The sequence below is a fragment of the Hordeum vulgare genome, chromosome 6H (assembly GCF_904849725.1).
Source record: "Hordeum vulgare subsp. vulgare chromosome 6H, MorexV3_pseudomolecules_assembly, whole genome shotgun sequence".
In the NCBI taxonomy this organism is placed as follows: domain Eukaryota; kingdom Viridiplantae; phylum Streptophyta; class Magnoliopsida; order Poales; family Poaceae; genus Hordeum; species Hordeum vulgare.
Window position 1 is genome coordinate 552,603,560 of NC_058523.1, and position 27,567 is coordinate 552,631,126.

Here is a 27,567-nt window from a genome sequence, read left to right on the forward strand (position 1 = left end):
CATATCCTATGAATTGATCAAGAAGCCCTAAATTAACTCTGGCATATATATATATTCTCCCACGGTTTTGCCAATATACAACAAGGAAAATTGTTTCACTACAACTAAAGAGAAATATATCTTTAAAATTCCAATGGAACATATTGCTATCCTATATGCAATTTTCATAACCTTTGATTAAAGAAAAGTATCAAAACTTACCACGCCCATTGGAAGACCATGACATTTCTCTTGAAACAAAGTTGGATGACGGCAACGGCTTCTTGATTGGTCGTGTATTCGAGATGAAGCCCCATGAACTTGTCTTTCTCCTCCGCCTCTTCAAGCTATTCCTCAAAATAGGAAAGAAAACGCGGCACCATGGCGCTGTCGTCTGTGTAGACGATATTGAGTTTAGTCGTGTCATGTGTGAGCACCTTTCCGTAGCGAGTGATTGGGTCATTCATGGTGGAAGAAGATAGGGGAAGGAGAGAGGAGAGCGAGAGAGGAGACGAAACAGAGAGGAGACGAACAGAGAAGAGAGAATACTCTGTCCTCGCGGTACGGTTCTGTTTTTCATCACGTGAAACTATGCGGGATGTGAACGCTTTGGACCTTTAGTCCCGGGTTGAGCTACCAACCGGGACTAAAGGGGCTCGCACCAGCAGGCGAACGGTCGCCACGACCCCTTAAGTCTCGGTTTGAGACACTAATCGGGATTAAAGGGTCTCGCATCAGGCGAACGGTTGCCACCAACCCTTTATCGAACCGGGACAAAAGCCTAGCTGCGCGAATCAGGACTAATGATGACATTAGTCTCGGGTCAAAACCAAACCGGGACTAAAGGAGCAAAGGTAAGACTAGTTTTCTACCAATGACATCAGCGTCCACATTTTTCATACTGTAAGACATTATCTGCGCTTCCTTCGAAAATATATTGGAAAACAAAATACGCATCAGCTCACTGATGGCCGACGGACGTACACACGAATTGCCTGACCACTCGGACCAGCTCATCTGAGGCATCACCGAAGGGGTCGAAGACGAAGAAGCCATGGCCCTGTCCCTCGAACACGGCGAGCTCGACGGGCTTCCCCATGGCCCTGAGCCTCGCCACGTACTCAGCCACCCGGTCGCGCATCCGGTCACGGGTTGCCGTTGGAGATGTCCTAAGACGGTAAATCTATTTCAAAAACCCTATCTCTCTGTTAGAATCCTATGTTGTCGACATCGAGCTAGCTAGTTGTATTAAGTTGTATATCAGGGAAGAATAACATGAAGACGATTGAACTCCAGTCTGAATGATAACGCTTTGCGATGTTACAAGGGATATAAGCTTTTCTATGTACTCATTTTAAGATCCTTAGTTATTCTCAGACGGTCAAGACATCTTAGATTAGAGTCCTTTGGGCCCGTTTCATCTTTGCAAACTCGACCAGCCTATCAACTTCGGGCAGAACCACCTTTGCAGGTTCCAGTCCGCCAAAGCTCTCCATCCATCCCAGCAGAAGCGGGGTCTTGGTGGCGTGAAGGAGCTCCACACCACACAGCGCCTTGGTTCCTAGCATCCATGCGACCATACCACCCAACACAACGTCGATATAGCCGACGTTGTCTCCTCCAAAGAACGTCTTTCCCTTGGAGCATTCCCCCAAGGCCCCCTCTAGCATCTCCACTGCCGCGAGCGTCTGTTTTCTCCCTTCATCTTTCTCCTTGTTTGTCTTACCCACAAACATCTTCCACCACGGCGCGACTAGCTGCAAACACATACGCATGCATACAAACATACACACACACACACACACAATATATATATATATTAGGCGCTATAGCGATAAACTAATAAAACTGACATGTGCATCGGAAATGGTAATTAATCATGCATGAACCTTGTTGTCAATGTAGGCGGCCCAGAATCGAGCCCTAGCACGTTGGTAAGGGTCGGCGGGGAGGAGGCAGGGTCCTATCCCACGGTACACCTCGTCGACGTACTCCAAGATGGCAAGCGACTCACAGATGGGCACGCCGTTGTGGATGAGCACGGGCACCTTCTTGTTCACCGGGTTGGACTCGAGAAGAAGCTTGCTCTTGTTGGCAAGATCCTCTTCTTGGTACTCGTAGCTCAGGCCCTTGAAGTTGAGCGCCAGCCTCACCCGCAGAGCGAACGGCCCCCTCCATGTCCCCAGGAGCTTTAGCTCATGCTCCTCTTCTCCTGCTGCCACTTCCTGCTACACGCTAGCTCAAATAAACAACGGACACAACATGCCTAGCTAGATTTTAAATAGAAAGAAATATGTACAAATCTTGAACAATTTAAACCGTACATACCATGGCGCCGGCTACCGTGTAGGGATTGTTGTTGGAGCACGAGCTTAAGATGAGCTTACGGTTCGCCGACGGCGAGGAATACACGAAGTGTGCCCTTGAAGGTTGTCCGACTGTTACCGGCGGACACGTGCATGCTGCCGAAATGACGACCTGAGAAATCGGCAAAGTGAGGAGCCCATGGAGCGCCATGGCGTATGTTCGTGCACACGTACGTACGTAGATTTGAGCTCCTGTGTAATCGTGCTTGTTTTGACAGGTTCCGTTCTAAGAAGATAGGGAGGACTGTTATATACACGCATGGACGGTCGAGAGGCTCCGGAGAGCGGAGCATAAGAGATTATGAATGGGCCATTATCCGATGTTTCCTCTTTTGAAATAGTCTCATGTCTGTCGTGTCACTTTCCAACTATAGTTCTTGCTCTGTCGTCTTGGAAAAACCATCCTCGTACAAAGATTCTCATGTCTCCACTGAACTACAGTACATAGATACCCTCCCAAAAATGCTACACTTACATAATTATATTACGTAAAGCTACGACGTTCTGGGCTTCGTCAACCAATCATCGCCTCCCTGATTTTCGCCGGGTGGGCTTGGGCTTGTTTAACTTCTAACCAAAACAGGTCAGCTCATCACGTTTGTAAAGTAATTATGTAAGTGTAGCAAAGCTACAAACCAATATGCATGTTGTTGGACTGTTGGAAGAACAGTGATATCCTCATCTCGTAAGAGTTTAGGTCCTGATGCTTGTATTATTCCTGAATTAATTTTAGGATTTCTGGTGATGCGCGTTCAGTAGGAGGAGACATTCCCGTCGACCACGAGACGTCTACGACGATTTCGTAAATCTCAAGATGATATGCCGGTTCGGTCTCTCGAAGGTGCTCATAGGGATAGGGTGTGCCTGTGTGCGCTTTCATGAGGATGAGTATATGTCTGTATATATGAGCGCCTGCATCTGTATTGTGTTTAATAAAAGTGTAGCGAAGATCATATTTTCCCCAACTGTCCATTCGTAACCTGGTACGATTCCCCCTCCGGGGCCTCTCAACCGTCCATGCACCTATATAACAGTCCTCTTTATCTTCCTTTTTTAAGTGCTCATATAAACGTGCATATATTCATCATTATGAATGCACTCATGCACACCCTATCCTTGTAGGCGCCTCAACGTTTTCTTCCATTAAATGCTTATAGCCGGAAATCTTGAAATCAATCCTGGATAAATGCGAGAAATGGGACTTGAACCCTGGTGAGCTGGGTTGTCTTCCTAACCATCCATGCATGATTAGATGCAAGCTCAAATCTACATACGCGTCCACATACATACGCCATGTCACTCCCTAATTTATGCATGTTACAAGAGGGGAACAAGTGGCGACAGGGGGAAGACGAGAAGGTTGTTGGAATTATGCCCTAGAGGCAATAATATATGTATAGTTATTATTATAATTCCTGTATCAAGATAATAGTTTATTATCCATGCTATAATTGTATTGAATGAAGACTCATTTACATGTGTGGATAGATAGACAAAACACCGTCCCTAGCATGCCTTTAGTTGGCTAGCCAGTTGATCGATGATAGTCAGTGTCTTCTGATTATGAACAAGGTGTTGTTGCTTGATAACTGGATCACGTCATTGGGAGAATCACGTGATGGACTAGACCCAAACTAATAGACGTAGCATGTTGATCGTGTCATTTTGTTGCTACTGTTTTGTGCGTGTCAAGTATTTATTCCTATGACCATGAGATCATATAACTCACTGACACCGGAGGAATGCTTTGTGTGTATCAAATGTCGCAACGTAACTGGGTGACTATAAAGATGCTCTACAGGTATCTCCGAAGGTGTTAGTTGAGTTAGTATGGATCAAGACTGGGATTTGTCACTCCGTATGATGGAGAGGTATCTCGGGGCCCACTCGGTAATACAACATCACACACAAGCCTTGCAAGCAATGTAACTTAGTGTAAGTTGCGGGATCTTGTATGTGACGCCCTCGGCTTAATCGTACGCTAAACATACACGCAAATGCGTATGATCAAACCCAAGGACTCACGGCGAGATATCACAACACAACTCTAGACACAAATAAAATAACATCAGCTTCATATTACAAGCCAGGGGCCTCGAGGGCTAGAATACGAAAGCTCGATAAGCACACGAGTCAGCGGAAGCAACAATATTTGAGTACAGACATAAAACAAGGGGTGCCTTAGAGAAGGCTAGCACAAAAGATACAACGATCGAACGAGGCGAGGCCTCCTGCCTGAGAACCTCCTAACTACTCCTGATCATCAGCGGCCTCCACGTAGTAGTAGGCACCGTCGGGGTAGCAGTCGTCGGCGGCGGGGACCTCCATCTCCTGGGCTTCATCATCTGGTCGCAGCAAACGGATCAAGGGAACAAGGGGGAGCAAAGCAGCGGTGAGTACTCATCCAAAGTACTCGCAAGTCTTACATCAGAACTATTCTAATTATGCATCAGTATCAAAGAAGGGGGTTATATGTGGACTGACTGCAGCAATGCGAGAATAGAGAGAGAAGGCCTAGTCCTATCGAAGACTAGCATCTTCAGGGTCTTGCAGCAATAGACGAGAGTAGAACAGGGGTAACACATAAATAGTCATATTGTTGCAGCAATATTAAAGTGAGGTCACGCCTAAAGATCCTCCCTCGACTCCCTGCGAGGAAGCAATCCCGAGGCAAACTAAATCCAGTTAAGTAACAATTGTAGTTGTGAAAGATCGGGGCACAACTCCAAGTCGTCCTGTAACCGTGGACACGGCTATCCGAATAGTTAATTTTCATCCCTGCAGGGGTGCACCACATGTCCCGTCACGCTCGATAACACTCTGGCCAGACATACTTTTCTGGGTCCTGCCCGGCCTCGGAATATCGACACGTCGCAGCCCCACCTAAGACTAATCAGAGAGGCCAGCCCGCCGGTCTAAATCCTAAGCACAAAGGGTTCATGGGCCCAGTTCCCCTTCACGCTCCTGCATGTGGCGTGGGCGGCCGACGTCAGTCCTAGCATCCCTTAATCACAAGCGCGATGCATCTCGGGACCACTCGGGCGCGCGCCGCTACACTGCTGGCATCTGAAAAGCTTCGGCTGATACCGCGACGTCGAGTACCCATAATTCTCCCCGCGTAGCCGGTTAGTGCGAAAAGGTCTCCGACCAACCCAGATCAAATACCCAAATCCATTAGCATTTTAAATAGGCCAGCAACACAGTCTCACGGGAATCCACCCGATATACAACTAATCACCAATGATCCCAGTAACATGGTCGAGTAATTGTGTGGTTGTAACATCGGGGGGGATCCGAGGTATCACCCTCGTTGGATTCCGCACGATGTACCCGTCAAGGTGGGCTTAGAGGAATCACCCTCGGGGGTCTCACACTTGAGGGGTTGTACGACAGAGGCATCATCGGGAATGGTGAAAGAGGAATCACCCTCGATAACCACGACCGACTAGCTATACTACATAGATATCATCAGGAGTACTTAACGAGGTGTCACCCTCGGTACCCGATAGTATCCCTGTAGCGTCGTACAACGAAGGGGGGTCAACGTGTTGTGTCGGGTCTGGCTCGTCGATCAGAGATCGAGAATTGAAAACAAGCGGGGCAACTGATCTCCGGGGTCAGAGGGGACGACTGCTCCACCTATACTAAGCAGGTTAAAGGTACAGGACTGAAAGTAGCAGTTCATCAAAAACAGGCTATGCATCAGATATAGGAGCTAACTACAACAGTAGCAAAATACTAATGCAAGCAGTAGGAAGAAAGACATAGGCGATATAGGAATGATCAAGGGGAGTTTGCTTGCCTTGCTGCTCTGCGGCAAAGGACTGATCGGCAGGGTCGTAGATGTACCCGGCAGCAGCGTCAGTCTCGGGGTCTACCGGTAAGAAGAGGGGGGAGAAACAATAAATAATAGCACCGATGCAACACAAAGCATGACATGAAAAGATGCAGGCTAGACATGAGCTAACACAGCAACATCCGTCATAGACGGGTCGGAAGAATATCTGACGATATTTTCCGGGTCTCGAGCTACTACCGGTTATACTGGAAACGATGGAAAAGTTCCATGTTTGCTATGCTAGGGACGCGTGACAGACGAACGGACCGTGTATCCGGGTTCGTCTCGCTTTGCTGATCAACTTTCATGTTGAAAATAATTCGATCAGACTTACGGATTATTTAATATTAATTTCTAAAGTTTTATTAATTATTTAGGAATTAAAAACAGATTTAAAAGATTTAATAAAATCCTATTATGACATCATCGCGATGTCAGGCTGACATCAACCTTTGACCGGTCAACTGACCAGCGGGTCCCGAACGTCATAGACACAAGTTTTTATTAAGATTAATTATTAATTAATCATATTAGTTTAGTGGGGGACCCGCGTGTCATACTCTAATTATGTTAATTAATTATTTTAACTAATATATCTATTTATTTATTTATTTAAGAAAAACATTATTTTTAATTATCGCGTGGGGCCTCCCTGTCATAGACAGCGGGTGCATTGGCCCCACCGGTAAGTGACCTAAAGTTATTTTCCTATTTTATTATTAGATACCTAACCGTGCAAATACCGTATTCCTCTAAATATCCATATACGCAAATACATACATCATATCTCATACATACATACATACATACGCATTTAATACATCATTTGTTTTTATTCATCTTTCTTTTCTCTCAACACTCATCTCTCTCTCTCTGTTAACAGAGACAGAGAACTACTCTCTCTAACTCCATAGAAGAACACAAACTTCAAATCCTTCTACCGGAGTCCATCGTCGACGGATCGAGGCCCCGTTTGCCGGAACGGAACCGGGACGTCGAGGAGAACGACACGGTGGGAGGAGCCCGAGGAGGGGCTCACCGACGGTGACGTGACGGCCCGGTGAAGCTGGAGTTCGCACGAAGGTGACGGTGGAGACGGCGTGGAGGCGGTGACGGTGACGGTGACGGTGGAGACGGCGTGGAGGCGGTGACGGTGACGGTCGTGGTGACGTGCCGGGGAGGGGGAGCCGGTCGGATCCGGCGAGATGATGACGTCTCCCTTTCCCGGTCCCTCCCGGACCGAGCGGGAGATGGCCGACGGGGGCTGGGGCTGTTGGTAGGCCGGCGAGGTTGGAGGGGCGCCGGCGGAGGTGAGGGGGGGCTCGCCGGCCGGGAGAGGGGAGGGGCTCGCCGGCCGGGAGAGGGAAGCCGCGAGGTGGGGGGGGCGCCGGGGGAAGGAAGGCCGCCGGCGGGAAGGATTTGGGAAGGAGGAGGCGAGGTGGAGAGGAGGGGGGGACGACGGGATGGGATCTGGCTCGGTTCGTGGGGGGAGGGAGTGTCGGTGGGGATGGGGGGGCCGAGACGAGGGATGGGAGAGAGCGCGTGGGATGGGGCGGGGCCCTCGTGGGGGAGGGGCTGGCGACGTGGGGTGGGGCCCCCCCACGAGGGGGGGTGGCTGGCGGCGGCGCACCAGGGGGGGAGGGAGTAGCGAGGGGAGTGAGAGAGGTGGCGGCTCGCCAGGGGGGCTAGGGTTTGGGGAGGCCGGCTGGGCCGGTGGGTGGCCCAGCTGGGCCGGGGAGGGAGTTGCTTTCTCTTTTTTTTGATTTGTTTTTATTTTGTTTTACCTTTTCCCTTTTCTTTTTATTAATCCTTTCTTTCAGTTTTCTTTTCTTTCTTTTATCATTATTATTTCTTTAATACTTTCCCTTTTTTACATATATATTCTTTTAATATTTGCAATGAACTCATAACGTACTCTTCGTTTGTCTTCAAATTTTGAATCCGGACAAAACTCGAATCAACGCGGGTCTGAGATGGGAATCCGATGACGTGGCATCATTAGTTGTTGATCACTGTAGCTTAATTACAATAATCACTGTAGCAGAAGTCGAGGATGTCACAATTCTCCCCTACTAACAAGAATTCTCGTCCCGAGAATTAAGAGGTAGAGGGAAAGAGTCCGGGGTATTCATCACGAAGATGATCCTCGCGTTCCCAAGTGGCTTCATCTTCAGAGTGATTTGACCACTGCACCTTAAGGAACTTGGTGACCTTGCGACGAGTCTTACATTCAGCTTGGTCGAGAATGCGGACCGGATGCTCTTTATAAGAGAGGTCTTGTTGTAGCTCAAGCATATCGTGATCCACTGCTCGAATAGGGTCCTTGAAGCAGCGACGGAGCTGAGAAACATGGAAGACATCGTGAACCTGAGAAAGGTTCGCCGGCAGTTCCAATTGATAAGCCACTCTTCCACGCCTTTCGAGAACAGTGAAAGGACCAATATAACGAGGAGCTAACTTGCCCTTGATTCCGAAACGGTGTGCACCTCTCATTGGTGTGACACGGAGATAAGCCTTTTCGCCAGGTTGATAGACCATATCTTGATGATGACGGTCATACTGACTCTTCTGACGAGACTGAGCAGCCTTCAGATTCTCATGAATAATGCGGACTTGATCTTCGGCATGTTGAATAATATCCGGACCGAAGAGTGATCGTTCCCCAGTTTCTGACCAATTCAGAGGAGTTCGACACCTTCGCCCATACAATACTTCGAAAGGGGCCATCTTTAGGCTAGCTTGATAGCTATTGTTGTAAGAGAACTCGGCATACGGGAGAGATTCCTCCCATTTCTTTCCGAAAGAAATGACACAAGCTCGAAGCATGTCCTCGAGAATTTGGTTGACGCGTTCAACTTGTCCCTGGGATTGAGGATGAAATGCAGTGCTGAAGGACAGATGAGTCCCCATAGCCTTCTGAAAACTTTCCCAGAATTTTGAAGTGAACAAGCTACCACGGTCCGAACTGATTACCAACGGAATACCGTGAAGTGAAACAACCCTTGACATATAAAGATCTGCCAGCTGACTAGCATTAATCGTTTCTTTGACGGCCAGGAAATGTGCAACTTTGGACAGTCGATCAATCACGACAAGAATAGCATCATTACCTTTCTGAGACCTGGGAAAACCAGTGACGAAGTCCATTTCAACGTGATCCCATTTCCACTCGGGAATAGAGATAGGTTGCAGAGTTCCAGCAGGCTTTTGGTGTTCTACCTTGATACGCCGGCATATATCACATTCTGCCACATAGCGTGCAATGTCTTGTTTCATATTGGGCCACCAGAATCTTTGCCGGATGTCTTGGTACATCTTGGTACTACCCGGATGAATAGACAATGGTGTGTCATGAGCTTCTTCCATCACCTTCCCAGTCATCCTCAGATTTTCCTTCTTATTTGGGACGAATAGGCGACCCTTGAAATACAAGGCGCCACCTTCATCAACAGTGAAAAAGGAGGGTTTACCCTTCGCAATATAGCTCTTAATCCTGTCGACATCATCGTCAAAGTTTTGTATATTCTTTATGGAGCTCACAAGATCTGGTTCAACCACTAGGTTACTGAGGGAACCCTGATTAACAACACGGAGGTTCATCTTTTGATACTCTTCAGGAGGCGGAACAAGGTAACCCTGAGGAACAATGTGGAGGTTCAGCTTACGGAATTCCTCTTGCAAACGATCGTGAACCTGATGAACCTGGAGGTGGTTGCAGTATGACTTGCGACTTAAGGCATCAGCCATTACATTAGCCTTGCCAGGGGTATATGATATACTACAGTCAAAATCTGCTATACGCTCCATCCATCTTTGTTGGCGCAGGTTCAGCTCCGGTTGAGTGAACAAGTACTTCAGACTTTGATGGTCGGTGTAGATTTCACAGCGATTACCGACAAGTATTGTCGCCATTCCTTCAATGCATGAATGACTGCGGCAAGCTCGAGATCATGAACTGGGTAGTTCTCTTCATGAGCACGCAGTTGACGTGAAGCATAAGCGATCACCTTGCGATCCTGCATTAGGACACAACCTATTCCTTGACGAGAAGCATCACAGTATATGACGAAATCCCTTTTCGTATCTGGAGGAGCAAGTACTAGAGCGGACGTCAGTTTGTCCTTGAGCGCTTGGAAACTTTCCTGACATTTATCAGTCCATTCATACTTAACACCTTTGTGAAGCAGGTTGGTTAAGGGCTTCGCAATCTTGGAGAAGTTCTCGACGAATCGACGGCAATAGCTGGCGAGTCCGAGAAAACTTCTGACTTGCTTGACATTCTTCGGGGGAGTCCAGTCAAGAATAGCTTGAATTCGTTCGGGGTTGACCGCAATACCATCCTTGGAAATCACATGACCAAGGTAAGTCACTTCATCTAGCCAGAACTCACATTTGGAATACTTCGCATAGAGTTTATGCTCCCGAAGCTTATCCAGTACAAGACGAAGATGTTCAGCATGCTCTTCTTTGTTCTTTGAAAACACCAGAATATCATCCAGATATACCACAACAAATTTGTCGAGGTAGTCCATGAATATATAATTCATCAATCGAGAGAAGGTTGCCGGTGCATTGGTTAAGCCGAAGGACATGACGGTGTACTCGTATGACCCATATCGAGTAACAAAGGCGGTCTTTGGAATATCCTCCTTGCGAACACGGATCTGGTGGTATCCCAATCTCAAGTCGAGCTTAGAGAAAACGGTGGAACCAGCAAGTTGATCATATAAATTATTTATCCGAGGGAGAGGATATTTGTTTTGAATAGTGGCCTGGTTGATAGGACGATAGTCTTGAACCAATCGATTTGTCCCATCCTTCTTCTTAACAAAGAGAGAAGGTGCTCCCCAAGCAGAGGAACTCGGACGGATGAAACCCAGACGGAGCGAGTTGTCAATCTCTTGCTTAAGTTCAAGGAGTTCATGTGGTGGCATTCTATAAGGACGCTTGGCAATAGGAGTGGTACCGGGTACCAAGTCAATGACAAACTCGACAGCTCGAGCAGGGGGAATCCCCGGAAGTTCTTCTGGAAAGACATCTTGAAATTCTCGGACCACTGGACTGTTTTCAATCCCTTCAAGAGGCGACGCATTTAATGCATTCAAAGCATACAGTCGTGCCTCAGCATTACGGACGAGATGCGCATGGTAGCTTACTAGTTCATCTGAAGGGTGTAGGAGGTGAACGGTCTTGGTGGCACAAACGATCGATGCGGTATGAGCTTTTAACCAGTCCATCCCCAATATGAGATCAATGTTGGATGACTTTAGTAGGATGGGGTTGGCAAGGAATTCTAATCCTTCAATTTCAACTGGAACATGGGGGCAAACCACAGAGGTTCGGCATTCGCCCCCAGGGGTGTTTACCACTATCGGGATGTTCATCTCTTCGCTCCTAATGTCATGCATGTATGCAAAATTTTCCGACATAAAGGAATGCGATGCTCCTGTATCAAACAATACAGAAGCAGGTACTGAGTTAACGAGAAGTGTACCCATCACGGTAGCAGGCTGGTCTTGAGCTTGACCCATATCAATGTTGTTGGCCTGACCACGAACATAAGCAGGCTTAGCGTTGAAGTTGCGGTTTTGGTTGTTGCCACGGCCAGTTGCGGGAAGTGCCAGCTGATTCGGATTCTGCCTGCAGTCTCTAGCACGGTGACCTGGACGGCCACACTTGAAGCACAGCCCGTCCTCAGGACGGGAAGGAGGAACTCGAGGTGGTGGAGCTGGAAGCCTCGGCTGCCTAGGTGGTGGAGGAGGCAGGCGAGGTGCAGCATAGGACGACCTCGGAGTAGGAGCAGGTGCATGGTACATGTTGTTGGGAATCCAGATCTTTCGCTTCTGTGCAGATGAGCCCGAAGATGAGCCCATGTCACGGTTGCGCTTGCTGCTATCTTTGTATTCCTGCAGACCAGTCTCAACCTGAATAGCCTTGTTCACGAGGGTGGCGAAATCAGCATAGTCCTGAACGAGGAGTGTCAGCTTGATATCAGGGTGGAGGCCTTCACGGAACTTCTCCTGCCTGCGTGCATCAGTCGCAATGTCTTCTTCAGCATAGCGAGATAATTCCAGAAATTCCCGCTGATAAGCATCCACAGTCTTGTTGCCCTGGACCAAGTTGCGGAACTCACGCTTCTTCCGATCCATGATTCCCTGGGGAATGTATCGAGCACGGAAAGCAGCCTTGAACTCTGCCCAAGTGATGATAGTCCCATCGGGCTGAGAGCGCCTGTGGCTGTCCCACCATTGAGCAGCGGGACCCTTTAGAAAGTAGGCGGCAAAGTTGACATAGCTCGCCAGGGGCACATTGGCAGACTCTAGCTCGTAAGAAATGTCACGGAGCCAGTCATCAGCATCAAGAGGCTGAGTTGAGCTGCGGTAGATCGCAGGGTTGAGACGGCAGAAGTCTTGCAGTGTCACGCCTTGTGGTTGGTTCATGTTCGGCCTTTGGAACTGATCCATGAGTCCTTGCATAAACTGGCGGTTCAGCTCAAACTGTTGGATCATCCCCGCCATATACTCAGGAGGCGGGGGTGGTGCATTGTTGGCAGGGCCACGCGGGCGGCCAACTGGTCTAACCATCCTGTTAAATATTTAGCAGGGGGAGTTTAGCTTAAAGTAATTGAAAGGCATCGCACGCATTCATGAAGTAATCAAGCATAATGAAAGGGAAATGCGATAGATACTCCATAGTAGTTGAGTTCGACATACAGACCCATACATAAGTTCGATTACAGACTAGCGATTAAAAACTCGAAATTTGGCGATAGCCCGGACGCATTTGACGATACCCTGGACTCACTAGGCGGCGCGCAGGCACGTGGTGGAAGAGTACCACAACGAGATGTAGCGATAAGGCTACATCAACGTCGGAGAGGACGATCGAATCCTGGTAGCTGGCGGTGATAGAAGGTAGGGACAGGACCCTGTGTCCCGTTGTGACTCTGGTGAGGGTACCGCATCCAGTCGAGCAGCTGAGGTCCAAGTGCAGGGGTTCTACCCCCAACATCAGTCCACTCGAGAGCTGATGGTAGCTCTGTCCTGCTCGGCTCGCGGATGCGCATAGGTGGAACCCTCGGACAGTGTGATGGCTGCAGCTCTGTCAACGCGTCGTAGAGACGAGCGCGTGTAGCATACAGCTCCACAGTCAGAGCTCGGAAAGCATGATCCATTGCCTCAGTGTACTGCACCAGAATCCGCGCGTCGTAGCGACGCGTCACGTAGGGGGCACAGACAGCGACGTAGGAACGGTCGCTGCGCTCCCGAACGTCAGAAGCGTAGGCAGTGAGATCAGACCCAGTCTCATCCCCAGCAGGAGCATGCGGGATGTATCTGAAAGGGCTCTCCTCCAGGTGGGGGTACGCTCCACGGAGACGGGTGATGGCGATGTAGGCCGCATCATGGACGGCCATCTCGACCGACACTCCAATACCACAGAACACGTGGCGCTCGAGGGTCTCGCCGCCCCTCTGGTCGAAGATGCGAACCTCAGCCTGGTACTGGTACTGGTTGTACTCGCGGAAATCCTCGAACACAGTGTACTCGGGGTACCAGCGATATCCCAGCCTGGTCAGGAGATCGACCAAAATGGCCGGGAACCCAGTCGTCTCAGTGGCCTGTGTCAGGCGCACGTGCTGTCTTGCGGGACGCATCTGAAAATAAGATTGACGGATGTCAATGACAGTGTGTGTAATACATATTCAGGAGAAAAAGAGTAGATAGTCCAGCGCTCCGGATTGATGTGATTCGAGAACCTAATGTTAGAGTTAGTAAAATCTTTGACCCGAAAGAGAAGAGAAAGTAGAGCCCAGAGTATAGGAAAGGAGTAAAAGATACTAATACCACCCAATTGAGATGTGGGCCCGTAACCCACAACATCAGTGTTAGTAAAGTTTTTCAAACACTAGACTCAACTTCGGCCATGGAGTTGGAAAGGGGGCTACCTACAGGCAGTTGGCTCTGATACCAACTTGTGACGCCCTCGGCTTAATCGTACGCTAAACATACACGCAAATGCGTACGATCAAACCCAAGGACTCACGGGGAGATATCACAACACAACTCTAGACACAAATAAAATAACATCAGCTTCATATTACAAGCCAGGGGCCTCGAGGGCTAGAATACGAAAGCTCGATAAGCACACGAGTCAGCGGAAGCAACAATATCTGAGTACAGACATAAAACAAGGGGTGCCTTAGAGAAGGCTAGCACAAAAGATACAACGATCGAACGAGGCGAGGCCTCCTGCCTGGGAACCTCCTAACTACTCCTGATCATCAGCGGCCTCCACGTAGTAGTAGGCACCGTCGGGGTAGCAGTCGTCGGCGGCGGGGACCTCCATCTCCTGGGCTTCATCATCTGGTCGCAGCAAACGGATCAAGGGAACAAGGGGGGAGCAAAGCAGCGGTGAGTACTCATCCAAAGTACTCGCAAGTCTTACATCAGAACTATTCTAATTATGCATCAGTATCAAAGAAGGGGGTTATATGTGGACTGACTGCAGCAATGCGAGAATAGAGAGAGAAGGCCTAGTCCTATCAAAGACTAGCATCTTCAGGGTCTTGCAGCAATAGACGAGAGTAGAACAGGGGTAACACATAAATAGTCATATTGTTGCAGCAATATTAAAGTGAGGTCACGCCTAAAGATCCTCCCTCGACTCCCTGCGAGGAAGCAATCCCGAGGCAAACTAAATCCAGTTAAGTAACAATTGTAGTTGTAAAAGATCGGGGCACAACTCCAAGTCGTCCTGTAACCGTGGACACGGCTATCCGAATAGTTAATTTTCATCCCTGCAGGGGTGCACCACATGTCCCGTCACGCTCGATAACACTCTGGCCGGACATACTTTTCTGGGTCCTGCCCGGCCTTGGAATATCGACACGTCGCAGCCCCACCTAAGACTAATCAGAGAGGCCAGCCCGCCGGTCTAAATCCTAAGCACAAAGGGTTCATGGGCCCAGTTCCCCTTCACGCTCCTGCACGTGGCGTGGGCGGCCGACGTCAGTCCTAGCATCCCTTAATCACAAGCGCGATGCATCTCGGGACCACTCGGGCGCGCGCCGCTACACTGCTGGCATCTGAAAAGCTTCGGCTGATACCGCGACGTCGAGTACCCATAATTCTTCCCGCGTAGCCGGTTAGTGCGAAAAGGTCTCCGACCAACCCAGATCAAATACCCAAATCCATTAGCATTTTAAATAGGCCAGCAACACAGTCTCACGGGAATCCACCCGGCTTACAACTAATCACCAATGATCCCAGTAACATGGTCGAGTAATTGTGTGGTTGTAACATCGGGGGGGATCCGAGGTATCACCCTCGTTGGATTCCGAACGATGTACCCGTCAAGGTGGGCTTAGAGGAATCACCCTCGGGGGTCCCACACTTGAGGGGTTGTACGACAGAGGCATCATCGGGAATGGTGAAAGAGGAATCACCCTTGATAACCACGACCGACTAGCTATACTACATAGATATCATCAGGAGTACTTAACGAGGTGTCACCCTCGGTACCCGATAGTATCCCTGTAGCGTCGTACAACGAAGGGGGGTCAACGTGCTGTGTCGGGTCTGGCTCGTCGATCAGAGATCGAGAATTGAAAACAAGCGGGGCAACTGATCTCCGGGGTCAGAGGGGACGACTGCTCCACCTATACTAAGCAGGTTAAAGGTACAGGACTGAAAGTAGCAGTTCATCAAAAACAGGCTATGCATCAGATATAGGAGCTAACTACAACAGTAGCAAAATACTAATGCAAGCAGTAGGAAGAAAGACATAGGCGATATAGGAATGATCAAGGGGAGTTTGCTTGCCTTGCTGCTCTGCGGCAAAGGACTGATCGGCAGGGTCGTAGATGTACCCGGCAGCAGCGTCAGTCTCGGGGTCTACCGGTAAGAAGAGGGGGGAGAAACAATAAATAATAGCACCGATGCAACACAAAGCATGACATGAAAAGATGCAGGCTAGACATGAGCTAACGCAGCAACATCCGTCATAGACGGGTCGGAAGAATATCTGACGATATTTTCCGGGTCTCGGGCTACTACCGGTTATACTGGAAACGATGGAAAAGTTCCATGTTTGCTATGCTAGGGACGCGTGACAGACGAACGGACCGTGTATCCGGGTTCGTCTCGCTTTGCTGATCAACTTTCATGTTGAAAATAATTCGATCAGACTTACGGATTATTTAATATTAATTTCTAAAGTTTTATTAATTATTTAGGAATTAAAAACAGATTTAAAAGATTTAATAAAATCCTATTATGACATCATCGCGATGTCAGGCTGACATCAACCTTTGACCGGTCAACTGACCAGCGGATCCCAAACGTCATAGACACAAGTTTTTATTAAGATTAATTATTAATTAATCATATTAGTTTAGTGGGGGACCCGCGTGTCATACTCTAATTATGTTAATTAATTATTTTAACTAATATATCTATTTATTTATTTATTTAAGAAAATCATTATTTTTAATTATCGCGTGGGGCCTCCCTGTCATAGACAGCGGGTGCATTGGCCCCACCGGTAAGTGACCTAAAGTTATTTTCCTATTTTATTATTAGATACCTAACCGTGCAAATACCGTATTCCTCTAAATATCCATATACGCAAATACATACATCATATCTCATACATACATACATACGCATTTAATACATCATTTGTTTTTATTCATCTTTCTTTTCTCTCAACACTCATCTCTCTCTCTGTGTTAACACAGACAGAGAACTACTCTCTCTAACTCCATAGAAGAACACAAACTTCAAATCCTTCTACCGGAGTCCACCGTCGACGGATCGAGGCCCCGTTTGCCGGAACGGAACCGGGACGTCGAGGAGAACGACACGGTGGGAGGAGCCCGAGGAGGGGCTCACCGACTGTGACGTGACGGCCCGGTGAAGCCGGAGTTCGCACGAAGGTGACGGTGGAGACGGCGTGGAGGCGGTGACGGTGACGGTCGTGGTGACGTGCCGGCGAGGGGGAGCCGGTCGGATCCGGCGAGATGATGACGTCTCCCTTGCCCGGTCCCTCCCGGACCGAGCGGGAGATGGCCGACGGGGGCCGGGGCTGTTGGTAGGCCGGCGAGGTTGGAGGGGCGCCGGCGGAGGTGAGGGGGGCTCGCCGGCCGGGAGAGGGGAGGGGCTCGCCGGCCGGGAGAGGGAAGCCGCGAGGTGGGGGGGGCCGCCGGGGGAAGGAAGGCCGCCGGCGGGAGGAGGAGGCTCGGTGGGGAAGCTCGCCGGCGGGAGGCAGGGGAGGGGCCGCCGGGGGGGTGAGGGGGAAGGCCGCCGGCGGGAAGGATTTGGGAGGGAGGAGGCGAGGTGGAGAGGAGGGGGGGACGACGGGATGGGATCTGGCTCGGTTCGTGGGGGGAGGGAGTGTCGGTGGGGATGGGGGGGCCGAGACGAGGGATGGGAGAGAGCGCGTGGGATGGGGCGGGGCCCTCGTGGGGGAGGGGCTGGCGACGTGGGGTGGGGCCCCCCCACGAGGGGGGGTGGCTGGCGGCGGCGCACCAGGGGGGAGGGAGTAGCGAGGGGAGTGAGAGAGGTGGCGGCTCGCCAGGGGGGCTAGGGTTTGGGGAGGCCGGTTGGGCCGGTGGGTGGCCCAGCTGGGCCGGGGAGGGAGTTGCTTTCTCTTTTTATTTATTTGTTTTTATTTTGTTTTACCTTTTCCCTTTTCTTTTTATTAATCCTTTCTTTCAGTTTTCTTTTCTTTCTTTTATCATTATTATTTCTTTAATACTTTCCCTTTTTTTACATATATATTCTTTTAATATTTGCAATGAACTCATAACGTACTCTTCGTTTGTCTTCAAATTTTGAATCCGGACAAAACTCGAATCAACGCGGGTCTGAGATGGGAATCCGATGACGTGGCATCATTAGTTGTTGATCACTGTAGCTTAATTACAATAATCACTGTAGCAGAAGTCGAGGATGTCACATTGTATTACGGAACGAGTAAAGAGACTTGCCGGTAAACGAGATTGAAATAGGTATGAGGATACTGACGATCGAATCTCGGGCAAGTAACATACCGAAGGACAAAGGGAATGACATACGGGATTATACGAATCCTTGGCACTGAGGTTCAAACGATAAGATCTTCGTAGAATATGTAGGATCCAATATGGGCATCCAGGTCCCGCTATTGGATATTGACCGAGGAGTCTCTCGGGTCATGTCTACATAGTTCTCGAACCCGCAGGGTCTGCACACTTAAGGTTCGACGTTGTTTTATGCGTATTTGAGTTATATGGTTGGTTACCGAATGTTGTTCGGAGTCCCGGATGAGATCACGGACGTCACGAGGGTTTCCGGAATGGTCCGGAAACGAAGATTGATATATAGGATGACCTCATTTGATTACCGGAAGGTTTTCGGAGTTACCGGGAATGTACCGGGAATGACGAATGGGTTCCGGGAGTTCACCGGGGGGGCAACCCACCCCGGGGAAGCCCATAGGCTTTGGGGAGACACACCAGCACTTAGTGGGCTGGTGGGACAGCCCCAAGGGGGCCTATGCGCCAAGAATAAGAAATCAAAGGAAAAGAAAAAAAAAGAGGGAGGAAGTGGGAAGGGAGGGGGACTCCTCCCACCAAACCAAGTCCAACTCGGTTTGGGGGGGGAGTCCTCCCCCCCTTGGCTCGGCCGACTCCTTGAGGGTCCCTTGGACCCCAAGGCAAGGCCCCCTCCCTCCTCCTATATATATGGAGCAATTAGGGCTGATTTGAGACGACTTTCTCACGGCTGCCCGACCACAGACCTCCATAGTTTTTCCTCTAGATCGCGTTTCTGCGGAGCTCGGGCGGAGCCCTGCTGAGACGAGATCATCACCAACCTCCGGAGCGCCGTCACGCTGCCGGAGAACTCTTCTACCTCTCCGTCTCTCTTGCTGGATCAAGAAGGCCGAGATCATCGTCGAGTTGTACGTGTGCTGAACGCGGAGGTGCCGTCCGTTCGGTACTAGATCGTGGGACTAATCGCGGGATTGTTCGCGGGGCGGATCGAGGGACGTGAGCAAGTTCCACTACATCAACCGCGTTCTCTAACGCTTCTGCTGTACGATCTACAAGGGTACGTAGATCACTCATCCCCTCTCGTAGATGGACATCACCATGATAGGTCTTCGTGCGCGTAGGAAAAATTTTGTTTCCCTTGCGACGTTCCCCAACAGTGGCATCATGAGCTAGGTTCATGCGTAGATGTCTTCTCGAGTAGAACACAAAAGTTTTTGTGGGCGGTGATGTGCGTTTTGCTGCCCTCCTTAGTCTTTTCTTGATTCCGCGGTATTGTTGGATTGAAGCGGCTTGGACCGACATTACTCGTACGCTTACGAGAGACTGGTTTCTTCGTTACGAGTAACCCCCTTTGCTCAAAGATGACTGGCAAGTGACGGTTTCTCCAACTTTAGTTGAATCGGATTTGACCGAGGAGGTCCTTGGATGAGGTTAAATAGCAACTCATATATCTCCGTTGTGGTGTTTGCGTAAGTAAGATGCGATCCTACTAGATACCCTTGGTCACCACGTAAAACATGCAACAACAAAATTAGAGGACGTCTAACTTGTTTTTGCAGGGTATGATTGTGATGTGATATGGCCAACGATGTGATGTGATATATTGGATGTATGAGATGATCATGTTGTAATAGAAATATCGACTTGCACGTCGATGGTACGGCAACCGGCAGGAGCCATAGGGTTGTCTTTATACTAACGTTTGTGCTTGCAGATGCGTTTACTATTTTGCTAGGATGTAGCTTTAGTAGTAATAGCATAAGTAGCACGACAACCCCGATGGCAACACGTTGATGGATAATCATGGTGTGGCGCCGGTGACAAGAAGATCGTGCCGGTGTTTTGCTGATGGAGATCAAGAAGCACGTGATGATGGCCATATCATGTCACTTATGAATTGCATGTGATGTTAATCCTTTTATGCACCTTATTTTGCTTAGAACGACGTAGCATTATGAGGTGATCTCTCACTAAAATTTCAAGACGAAATTGTGTTCTCCCCGACTGTGCACCGTTGCTACAGTTCGTCGTTTCGAGACACCACGTGATGATCGGGTGTGATAGACTCAACGTTCACATACAACGGGTGCAAAACAGTTGCGCACGCGGAACACTCGGGTTAAGCTTGACGAGCCTAGCATGTGCAGACATGGCCTCGGAACACATGAGACCGAAAGGTCGATCATGAATCATATAGTTGATATGATTAGCATAAGGATGCTTACCACTGAAACTATACTCAACTCACGTGATGATCGGACTTGGGATAGTGTAAGTGGATCATGAACCACTCAAATGACTAGAGAGATGTACTTTTTGAGTGGGAGTTTAGCATATAATTTGATTAAGTTGAACTCTAATTATCTTGAACATAGTCTAAGTCCACTTTGAATATATTTGTGTTGTAGATCATGGCTCACGCAAGTGTCATCCTGAATTTTAATACGTTCCTAGAGAAAGCTAAGTTGAAAGATGATGGAAGCAACTTTGTAGACTGGGCTCGTAATCTTAAGCTAATCTTACAAGCTGGGAAGAAGGATTATGTCCTTAATGCTGCGCTAGGAGATGAACCACCCGCTACGGCTGATCAGGATGTTAAGAACGCTTGGTTAGCGCGTAAGGAGGACTACTCAATAGTTCAATGTGCAGTCTTGTATGGCTTAGAACCGGGACTTCAACGTCGCTTTGAGCATCATGGAGCATTTGAGATGTTCCAGGAGTTGAAGTTTATCTTTCAGAAGAACGCCCGGATCGAGAGGTATGAGACCTCCGATAAATTATATGCTTGCAAGATGGAGGAAAACTCGTCTGTCAGTGAACATGTGCTCAAAATGTCTGGGTACTCAAACCGTCTAGCTGAACTGGGGATTGAACTCCCGCAAGAGGCTATCACTGACAGAATCCTTCAATCACTGCCGCCAAGCTATAAAGGCTTTGTGTTGAACTACAACATGCAAGGGATGAACAAGTCTCCCGGCGAGTTGTTTGCGATGCTGAAAGTCGCAGAGTCTGAACTCCGTAAAGAGCATCAAGTGTTGATGGTGAGCAAGACCACTAGTTTCAAGAGAAACGGCAAAGGCAAGAAGGGCAATTCGAAGAAGAGCGGCAAGCCTGTTGCCAATCTGCCGAAGAAACCCAAGGCTGGACCTAAGCCTGAAACAGAGTGCTTCTATTGCAAGGGTATGGGTCACTGGAAGCGTAATTGCCCCAAATATCTGGCAGATAAGAAGGCGGGCAAAGAAAAATCAGGTATATTTGATATACATGTTATTGATGTGTACTTAACCGGCTCTCGTAGTAGTGCCTGGGTATTTGATACCGGTTCTGTTGCTCACATTTCCAACTCGAAACAGGAACTGCGGAATAGACGAAGGCTGGCGAAAGACGAAGTGACGATGCGCGTAGGAAATGGTTCCAAGGTTGATGCAATCGCCGTCGACACAGTGTCACTTCAGCTACCATCGGGATTAGTGATGAACTTAAATCATTGTTATTTAGTGCCTGCGTTGAGCATGAACATTATATCTGGATCTTGTTTATTGTGAGACGGTTACTCTTTTAAGTCTGAGAATAATGGTTGTTCTATTTCTATGAGTAACATATTTTATGGTCATGCACCGAATGTGAGAGGATTGTTCATATTGAATCTTGATAGCGATACGCATATACATAACATTGAGACCAAAAGAGTTAGAGTAAACAATGATAGCGCCATATTTTTGTGGCACTGCCGCTTGGGTCATATTGGTGTAAAGCGCATGAAGAAACTCCATGCTGATGGACTTTTGGAGTCACTTGACTTTGATTCACTTGACACGTGCGAACCATGCCTCATGGGCAAGATGACTAAAACTCCGTTCTCCGAAACAATGGAGCGTGCAAGTGACTTGTTGGAAATCATACATACCGATGTGTGTGGTCCAATGAGCGTAGAGGCACGCGGCGGATATCGTTATTTCCTCACCTTCACTGACGATTTAAGTAGATATGGTTATGTCTACTTGATGAAGCACAAGTCTGAAACATTTGAAAAGTTCAAGCAATTTCAGAGTGAAGTGGAAAATCATCGTAACAAGAAGATCAAGTTCCTACGGTCTGATCGTGGGGGTGAATATCTGAGTTTTGAGTTTGGTGCTCGCTTAAGACAATGCGGAATTGTTTCGCAGTTAACCCCGCCTGGAACACCTCAGCGTAATGCTGTGTCCGAACGTCGTAATCGTACTTTGTTAGAGATGGTGCGATCTATGATGTCTCTTACTGATTTGTCGTTATCATTTTGGGGTTATGCATTAGAAACAGCTGCATTCACTTTAAATAGGGCACCATCAAAATCCGTTGAGACGACACCATACGAACTGTGGTATGGAAAAAGGCCAAAGTTGTCGTTTCTTAAAGTTTGGGGATGTGATGCTTATGTCAAAAAGCTTCAGCCTGAAAAGCTGGAACCCAAAGCGGAAAAATGCGTCTTCATAGGTTACCCAAAAGAGACAGTTGGGTACTCCTTCTATCTCAAAACCGAGGGCAAAGTGTTTGTTGCTAAGAACGGAACTTTTCTCGAGAAGGAGTTTCTCTCGAGAGAATTGAGTGGGAGGAAGATAGAACTTGACGAGGTTGTCGAACCTCTCATCCCTCTGGATGGTGGCGCAGGGCAAGGGGAAACCTTTGTCGTTGCGACGCCGGTTGAGGAGGAAGTTAATGATGATGATCATGAAACTCCAGTTCAAGTTTCTGTTGAACCACGCAGGTCGACGAGATCACGTGCTGCTCCAGAGTGGTACGGTAATCCCGTCTTATCAATCATGTTGTTGGACAACAATGAACCTGCAAATTATGAAGAAGCAATGGTGGGCCCAGATTCCAACAAATGGCTAGAAGCCATGAAATCCGAGATAGGATCCATGTATGAGAACAAAGTGTGGACTTTGGAGATACTGCCTGAGGGCCGCAAGGCTATTCAGAACAAATGGATTTTAAGAAGAAGACGGACGCTGACGGTAATGTGACCGTTTATAAAGCTCGACTTGTGGCAAAGGGTTTTTCACAAGTTCCAGGAGTTGACTACGATGAGACTTTCTCACCCGTAGCGATGCTTAAGTCCGTCAGAATCATGTTAGCAATAGCTGCATTTTTCGATTATGAAATCTGGCAGATGGATGTCAAAACGGCGTTCCTTAACGGTTTCCTTAAGGAAGAGTCTTATATGATGCAACCCGAAGGTTTTGTTGACCCTAAAAATGCTGACAAGGTGTGCAAGCTCCAGCGATCCATTTATGGACTGGTGCAAGCATCTCGGAGTTGGAACAAACGCTTTGATGAGGTGATCAAAGCATTTGGGTTTATACAAGTGGTTGGAGAATCTTGTATTTACAAGAAAGTGAGTGGGAGCTCTGTGGCGTTTCTAATATTATATGTGGATGACATATTACTGATTGGAAACAACGTAGAGCTTTTGGAAAGCATAAAAGGTTACTTGAATAAAAGTTTCTCTATGAAGGACCTAGGAGAAGCTGCTTACATACTAGGCATTAAGATCTATAGGGATAGATCAAAACGCCTGATAGGACTTTCACAAAGCACATACCTTGATAAAGTTTTGAAAAGGTTCAAAATGGAACAGTCCAAGAAAGGGTTCTTGCCAGTTCTACAAGGTACGAGATTGAGTAAGACTCAGTGCCCAGCAACTGATGAAGATAGAGAGCATATGCGCTCCGTCCCCTATGCTTCAGCCATAGGTTCTATCATGTATGCGATGCTGTGCACTAGACCGGATGTTAGCCTGGCCATAAGTATGGCAGGTAGGTTCCAGAGTAATCCAGGAGTGGATCACTGGACAGCGGTCAAGAATATCCTGAAGTACCTGAAAAGGACTAAGGAGATGTTTCTCGTGTATGGAGGTGACGAAGAGCTCGTCGTAAAAGGTTACGTCGATGCAAGCTTTGACACAGATCCGGACGACTCTAAGTCGCAAACCGGATACGTATTTATTCTTAATGGGGGTGCAGTAAGCTGGTGCAGTTCCAAGCAAAGCGTCGTAGCAGATTCTACATGTGAAGCAGAGTACATGGCTGCCTCGGAGGCGGCTAAGGAGGGTGTCTGGATGAAGCAGTTCATGACGGATCTTTGAGTGGTGCCAAGTGCACAGGATCCAATAACCTTATTCTGTGACAACACTGGTGCCATTGCCTTAGCAAAGGAACCAAGGTTTCACAAGAAGACCAGACACATCAAACGACGCTTCAACCTCATCCGCGACTACGTCGAGGAGGAGGACGTAAATATATGCAAAGTGCACACGGATCTGAATGTAGCAGACCCGCTGACTAAACCTCTTCCACGGCCAAAACATGATCGACACCAGAACTGTATGGGTGTTAGATTTATTACAATGTAATTCACATGGTGATGTGAAGGCTAGATTATTGACTCTAGTGCAAGTGGGAGACTGTTGGAATTATGCCCTAGAGGCAATAATAAATGTATAGTTATTACTATAATTCCTGTATCAAGATAATAGTTTATTATCCATGCTATAATTGTATTGAATGAAGACTCATTTACATGTGTGGATACATAGACAAAACACCGTCCCTAGCATGCCTCTAGTTGGCTAGCCAGTTGATCGATGATAGTCAGTGTCTTCTGATTATGAACAAGGTGTTGTTGCTTGATAACTGGATCACGTCATTGGGAGAATCACGTGATGGACTAGACCCAAACTAATAGACGTAGCATGTTGATCGTGTCATTTTGTTGCTACTGTTTTCTGCGTGTCAAGTATTTATTCCTATGACCATGAGATCATATAACTCACTGACACCGGAGGAATGCATTGTGTGTATCAAATGTCGCAACGTAACTGGGTGACTATAAAGATGCTCTACAGGTATCTCCGAAGGTGTTAGTTGAGTTAGTATGGATCAAGACTGGGATTTGTCACTCCGTATGACGGAGAGGTATCTCAGGGCCCACTCGGTAATACAACATCACACACAAGCCTTGCAAGCAATGTAACTTAGTGTAAGTTGCGGGATCTTGTATTACGGAACGAGTAAAGAGACTTGCCGGTAAACGAGATTGAAATAGGTATGCGGATACTGACGATCGAATCTCGGGCAAGTAACATACCGAAGGACAAAGGGAATGACATACGGGATTATACGAATCCTTGGCACTGAGGTTCAAACGATAAGATCTTCGTAGAATATGTAGGATCCAATATGGGCATCCAGGTCCCGCTATTGGATATTGACCGAGGAGTCTCTCGGGTCATGTCTACATAGTTCTCGAACCCGCAGGGTCTGCACACTTAAGGTTCGACGTTGTTTTATGCGTATTTGAGTTATATGGTTGGTTACCGAATGTTGTTCGGAGTCCCGGATGAGATCACGGATGTCACGAGGGTTTTCGGAATGGTCCGGAAACGAAGATTGATATATAGGATGACCTCATTTGATTACCGGAAGGTTTTCGGAGTTACCGGGAATGTACCGGGAATGACGAATGGGTTCCGGGAGTTCACCGGGGGGGCAACCCACCCCGGGGAAGCCCATAGGCTTTGGGGAGACACACCAGCCCTTAGTGGGCTGGTGGGACAGCCCCAAGGGGGCCTATGCGCCAAGAATAAGAAATCAAAGGAAAAGAAAAAAAAAGAGGGAGGAAGTGGGAAGGGAGGGGGACTCCTCCCACCAAACCAAGTCCAACTCGGTTTGGGGGGGGAGTCCTCCCCCCCTTGGCTCGGCCGACTCCTTGAGGGTCCCTTGGACCCCAAGGCAAGGCCCCCTCCATCCTCCTATATATATGGAGCAATTAGGGCTGATTTGAGACGACTTTCTCACGGCTGCCCGACCACATACCTCCATAGTTTTTCCTCTAGATCGCGTTTCTGCGGAGCTCGGGCGGAGCCCTGCTGAGACGAGATCATCACCAACCTCCGGAGCGCCGTCACGCTGCCGGAGAACTCTTCTACCTCTCCGTCTCTCTTGCTGGATCAAGAAGGCCGAGATCATCGTCGAGCTGTACGTGTGCTGAACGCGGAGGTGCCGTCCGTTCAGTACTAGATCGTGGGACTGATTGCGGGATTGTTCGCGGGGCGGATCGAGGGACGTGAGGACGTTCCACTACATCAACCGCGTTCTCTAACGCTTCTGCTGTACGATCTACAAGGGTACGTAGATCACTCATCCCCTCTCGTAGATGGACATCACCATGATAGGTCTTCGTGCGCGTAGGAAAAATTTTATTTCCCTTGCGACGTTCCCCAACAAAGGTGCCCATGCTCAATCACAATGGTGTGCCCATCTGCGAGTCTCGCCATCTTGTAGTACATCGATGAGGTCTACCAAGGTATAGGACCCTCTGCCCTCCCTTCTAACCCCTACCAATGTTCTAGGGCTCGATTTTTGGCCACTTAAATTGACAACAAGGTTCATAATTTGTTACCTTTGTTGGGTGTCGGCTCCGTTTGCTCCGGTGACGAAGCTGGCGGCCCGGCTCGTGTGCGACCTTGGGATACATCGGAGCGGCGGTTCAATACATGGTTTTAGGGTGTCGGATCCGGTTGCTTGGGCGGCAGAGCAGTTGACTCGCCTGGTGCGCGGCCTCGGGGTCGGTGTGGCTGCTGGAGCCGTGGCTTTGGTTTTGGTTGTAAGGTGTCGGCTACAGGTTGCTCAGGTGACGAAGTCGGCTGGTCTGGTGTGTGGCATTGGGGTATGTGTGTGTTGATTGGCTCCTGTTGGGGGCGTGTTATAACGGTTATTACTTGGGTTTCCGTTAATTAACCAGACTACTCTCTTCCACCTTTTTTAATAAATCGGTCCCTAAGGGGCTGCGTTTAAAAAGAAAATTCATTAGTTACCATTTGCCATGCATGTGCCAGTTTTATTAGTTTGCATAGTTTGTCGATGCAGTACGTAACATATATAGTTTGTGTATATGTTTGTACGTATGCATATGTATCTGCAGCTAGTCGCGCCATGATGAAAGATGTTTGTGGGCAAGACATACAAGGAGCAAGATGAAGGGACAAAGCAAACTCTAGGGGCAGTGGAGATGCTAGAGGGGGGCTTGAGGGAATGCTCCAATGGGAAGCCGTTCTTTGATGGAGACAACTTTGGCTATGTTGATGTTGTGTTGGGTGGTATGGTTGCATAGATGCAAGGAACCAAGCCGCTCTGTGGTGTCGAGCTCCTTCACGCCACCAAGACACCGCTTTTGCTGGCATGGATGGAGCGCTTTGACGAACTGGAACCTATACCAAGGCGGTTCTGCCAAAAGTCGATAGAATGGTTGAGTTTGCAAAGATGAAACGTGTCCAAAGGACTCTAAACGAAGATGTCTCACCAATCCGATAA

General features: G+C 48.4%; 1 protein-coding gene and 1 pseudogene across 2 annotated transcripts; one reads left to right on the top strand and one right to left on the bottom strand.

Moving 5' to 3' along the window:
* Positions 1-1,255: 1,255 nt before the first annotated feature.
* On the bottom strand, positions 1,256-2,594 carry LOC123403215 (probable glutathione S-transferase GSTU6). Of its 2 annotated transcripts, none has more exons than XM_045097164.1 (3): positions 2,308-2,594; positions 1,869-2,207; positions 1,256-1,736 (listed from the first exon to the last, which is right to left on the bottom strand). In XM_045097164.1, the coding sequence occupies exons 1-3, from the start codon at positions 2,494-2,496 to the stop codon at positions 1,371-1,373; spliced, it is 894 nt and encodes a 297-aa protein (XP_044953099.1). In that variant the 5' UTR covers positions 2,497-2,594; the 3' UTR covers positions 1,256-1,370. The 2 variants fall into 2 exon arrangements, with proteins under 2 accessions (XP_044953099.1, XP_044953100.1); XM_045097165.1 differs by having other exon boundaries at positions 1,869-2,204; positions 2,308-2,593.
* On the top strand, positions 2,495-27,567 carry LOC123405861 (annotated as a pseudogene).

What these genes read in the sequence shown, in the direction of transcription:
- LOC123403215 (XM_045097164.1), bottom strand. Translation starts at nt 2,496, where the DNA reads ATGGCGCTCCATGGGCTCCTCACTTTGCCGATTTCTCAGGTCGTCATT. An exon ending in ACACGGTAGCCGGCGCCATG is followed by an intron (nt 2,208 to 2,307) that starts GTATGTACGGTT and finishes GCTAGCGTGTAG; the next exon opens with CAGGAAGTGGCAGCAGGAGA. An exon ending in CCGCCTACATTGACAACAAG is followed by an intron (nt 1,737 to 1,868) that starts GTTCATGCATGA and finishes ATGTGTTTGCAG; the next exon opens with CTAGTCGCGCCGTGGTGGAA.